The sequence below is a fragment of the Procambarus clarkii genome, chromosome 25 (genome assembly GCF_040958095.1).
Source record: "Procambarus clarkii isolate CNS0578487 chromosome 25, FALCON_Pclarkii_2.0, whole genome shotgun sequence".
Classification (NCBI taxonomy): domain Eukaryota; kingdom Metazoa; phylum Arthropoda; class Malacostraca; order Decapoda; family Cambaridae; genus Procambarus; species Procambarus clarkii.
The window spans coordinates 3,745,335-3,749,494 of record NC_091174.1 but is presented as its reverse complement, the minus strand read 5'-3'; the positions used below and the strand labels follow the sequence as shown (position 1 = coordinate 3,749,494).

The 4,160-nt window shown below is 47.5% G+C and overlaps 1 protein-coding gene across 1 annotated transcript in view; it reads right to left on the bottom strand.

Annotated features, from left to right (window-relative positions):
• LOC138368335 (uncharacterized) overlaps window positions 1-3,632 on the bottom strand; it is a 4,727-nt gene extending 1,095 nt beyond the window's left edge. The window contains exon 1 of the mRNA XM_069330861.1: window positions 3,589-3,632. Coding sequence (XP_069186962.1) covers window positions 3,589-3,632 — 44 coding nt within the window. The remainder of the gene's footprint in view (window positions 1-3,588) is intronic.
• Window positions 3,633-4,160: the final 528 nt, after the last annotated feature.

Below are 4,160 nucleotides of genomic sequence, written 5' to 3'. Positions count from 1 at the left end.
ATATATATATATATATATATATATATATATATATATATATGTCGTACCTAGTAGCCAGAACTCACTTCTCAGCCTACTATGCAAGACCCGATTTGCCTAATAAGCCAAGTTTTCCTGAATTAATATATTTTCTCTAATTTTTTTTCTTATGAAATGATAAAGCTACCCATTTCATTATGTATGAGGTCAATTTTTTTTTATTGGAGTTAAAATTAACGTAGATATATGACCGAACCTAACCAACCCTACCTAACCTAACCTAACCTATCTTTATAGTTTAGGTTAGGTTAGGTAGCCGAAAAAGTTAGGTTAGGTTAGGTTAGGTAGGTTAGGTAGTCGAAAAACAATTAATTCATGAAAACTTGGCTTATTAGGCAAATCGGGCCTTGCATAGTAGGCTGAGAAGTGAGTTCTGGCTACTAGGTACGAAATTATATATATATATATATATATATATATATATATATATATATATATATATATATATATATATATATATATATATATATATATATATATATATACATGAACCTGAGAACATAGTAATACTAGTTTGACAAATGGCTTCTAGACTTAAACACAGGTAGGTGTACGAAGTTAAAAGATGAAAACAGCTATAAACAATCCAGAAAGATAACGCAAAACTAAGGGAAGATAACTACCATTGTCAGCAAACCTAACGTTGAACTAACATATAACCAACATCACATCGCTATCATACGCTAAGATATCAACTATTATGAACGCTATCCCCCAGCATGAGAATGTAAATTTCTCGGGAATGAACTGTAATAAAAAAAAGATATCTGAGGTTATATCCATAAATATACACAAAAAAAAAAACATACAATACGAAACAAAGACTCAGGAGTCGTCATGCCAGACAAAGAATTTACAAAGACGGCGCCCAGGAGCCACAGCTCCATCTTACAAACTCAAATGAGAAATATAAAAACACTTTCTCAAACAAACAAATCAGTTTCACCCCCAATATTATATCACATCTTGGAAAGCATGAGGCAGATATCTGAAGCATGTATTTAGGACAGGTCTTTGGGGCCAGGTGTCTGGGACAGGTATTTAGGACAGGACTTTGGGGCCAGGTGTCTGGGGCAGGTGTCTAGGGCAGGTGACTGGGGCAGGTGTCTATTTCAGGTGTCAGATCCATCAATCTCTCCCATAACTAGAGCTGATTGACAGTCAACTCTTTCCCATATCCACATACCAGGGATTGGAGTCTACTCAGTAGCCATGGTAGGAGAGAGACAGTAGCCAGGGTACCATGATGGGGGAGAAACAGTAGCCAGGGTACCATATTGGGGCAGAAACAGTAGCCATGGTACCATGGTGGGGGCAGAAACAGTAGCCAGGGTACCATAGTGGGGCAGAAACAGTAGCCAGGGGTACCATGGTGGGGGAGAAACAGTAGCAGACAACAGCACCACCACCACCACCAGACAACAGCACCATTACCACCACCACCACCAGCAGACACACACAACAACACCACCACCACCAGCAGACAACAGTACCATTACCACCACCACCAGCAGACACACACAACAGCACCACCACCACCAGCAGAAACACACACAACAGCACCACCACCACCAGCAGACACACACAACAGCACCACCACCAGCAGCAGCAGACAGCAGCACCACCACCACCAGCAGACAACAGCACCACCACCACCACCAGACAACACCACCACCACCACCAGCAGACAACACCACCACCACCACCACCAGCAGACAACACCACCACCACCACCAGCAGACAACACCACCACCACCACCAGCAGACAACAGCACCACCACCACCAGCAGACAACAGCACCACCACCACCAGCAGACAACACCACCACCACCACCAGCAGACAACACCACCACCACCAGCAGCAGACAACAGCACCATCACCAGCAGACAACAGCACCATCACCAGCAGACAGCACCACCACCACCACCAGCAGACAACACCACCACCACCACCAGCAGACAACACCACCACCACCAGACAACAGCACCATCACCAGCAGACAACAGCACCATCACCAGCAGACAACACCACCACCACCACCAGCAGACAACACCACCACCACCACCAGCAGACAACACCACCACCACCACCAGCAGACAACACCACCACCACCACCAGCAGACAACACCACCACCACCACCAGCAGACAACACCACCACCACCACCAGCAGACAACACCACCACCACCACCAGCAGACAACACCACCACCACCACCAGCAGACAACACCACCACCACCAGCAGACAACAGCACCACCACCACCAGCAGACAACACCACCACCACCACCAGCAGACAACACCACCACCACCAGACAACACCACCACCACCACCAGCAGACAACACCACCACCACTACCAGCAGACAATAGCACCACCACCAGCAGCAGACAACAGCACCACCACCACCAGCAGACAACAGCACCACCACCAGCAGCAGACAACAGCACCACCACCAGCAGCAGACAACAGCACCACCACCAGCAGCAGACAACAGCACCATCACCAGCAGACAACAACACCACCACCACCAGCAGACAACACCACCACCACCACCAGCAGACAACAGCACCACCACCACCAGCAGACAACAGCACCACCATCACCACCACCAGCAGACAACACCACCACCACCAGCAGACACAACAGCAGAAGGCTGAGGAGGCCCCAGCGTCATCTGCAGTCTGCGCACGACCTCTCCCCCGAGGCTGCGCACAGCCGCACCCCTAACAACAATTAACAACCAACTCTAATTACACACTCGAATAGAGGGAGGAGTTGGGAGAAGGGGAGTAGTGGAGGGGGGGGAGAGTAGTGGTGGAGGGGGGGAGTAGTGGAGGGGGGGGGGAGAGTAGTGGTGGAGGGGGGGGAGAGTAGTGGTGGAGGGGGGGAGTAGTGGAGGAGGGGGAGTAGTGGATGGGGGGGGTAGTGGAGGGGGAAGAGTAGTGGAGTGGGAAGAGTAGTGGAGGGGAACAAGGTTTTCAAGTACTTCATATATTAATTGGTATGTCTTCTACCATTCTCCACGGTTATCATCTCTCTCTCTCTCTCTCTCTCTCTCTCTCTCTCTCTCTCTCTCTATCTCTCTCTCTCTCTCTCTCTCTCTCTCTCTCTCTCTCTGGGACGGGTGTCTGTCTATCAATCAACCTCTATAGAACAGATTGACAGTTGACAGTTACCTTCCTCCACACATACACCTGGAGACTTGAAACCTCTTGTAATCATCAAAAACCTTTCCGACATAGTTTTGCATTATTTTATGTAATTAATTTAACATCCGGAAATTTTTCTGTACTGCCCGAGGAAGTGAGGAACTATTTTCCTATTTAACAGAGCAGAAGTCAAGCGTACAGCATTCTATAGTTTGGTGAGTTAGGAGTTAAAATTATATTACATTTTGTATACTGTTTCTAATATCCATTCGTGGTGATTAACTGTTTTTTAGTTTAGAGGATAATGTAGTTAACATTTAAACCTATTGTCGACTGCTTTAAGGCATCAATCAATAACTCATTAACTTGTGTAATTCTGAGAATTACAAAACTACTTACGTGTTGGTTATTTTGGCTATCTTGGACAAGTTTGGTGCGGACATTTTGGCTATCTTGGACAAGTTTGGGCGGACATTTTGGCCATCTTGGACAAGTTTGGGGCGGACATTTTGGCTATCTTGGACAAGTTTGGGGCGGACATTTTGGCCATCTTGGACAAGTTTGGGCGGACATTTTGGCCATCTTGGACAAGTTAACAGACCATCTTGGCCCTCTTTGACAACTTAGCGGGGACCATCTTGACCCTTTTGGACAAGTTGGTTGTGTGGCCATCTTAGACATCTTGTCCATCGTGTCCATTTTAGCTCCTCGAGCCGTCTCTACACCGAGGCCTCTGGAGTCTCAGAGCGGGTCATTAGACCGTTTTTGCCAGCCCTTCAGAGGTGCACCTTTGTGCGTCTTGCCCGCCAACAGTGACGATGCTGGCTCATTTCATGCATCGGTGGCCAGTGGGTTAAGCTCGGTTCATTTTCTTGATAGCATGCATGCCAGCCTACAGGTGCAGACGGAGTGGGTAGGAGTAGCAGCGCTTTCACCACCAGGGAGCCGGTCGGCCGAGCGGACAGCACACT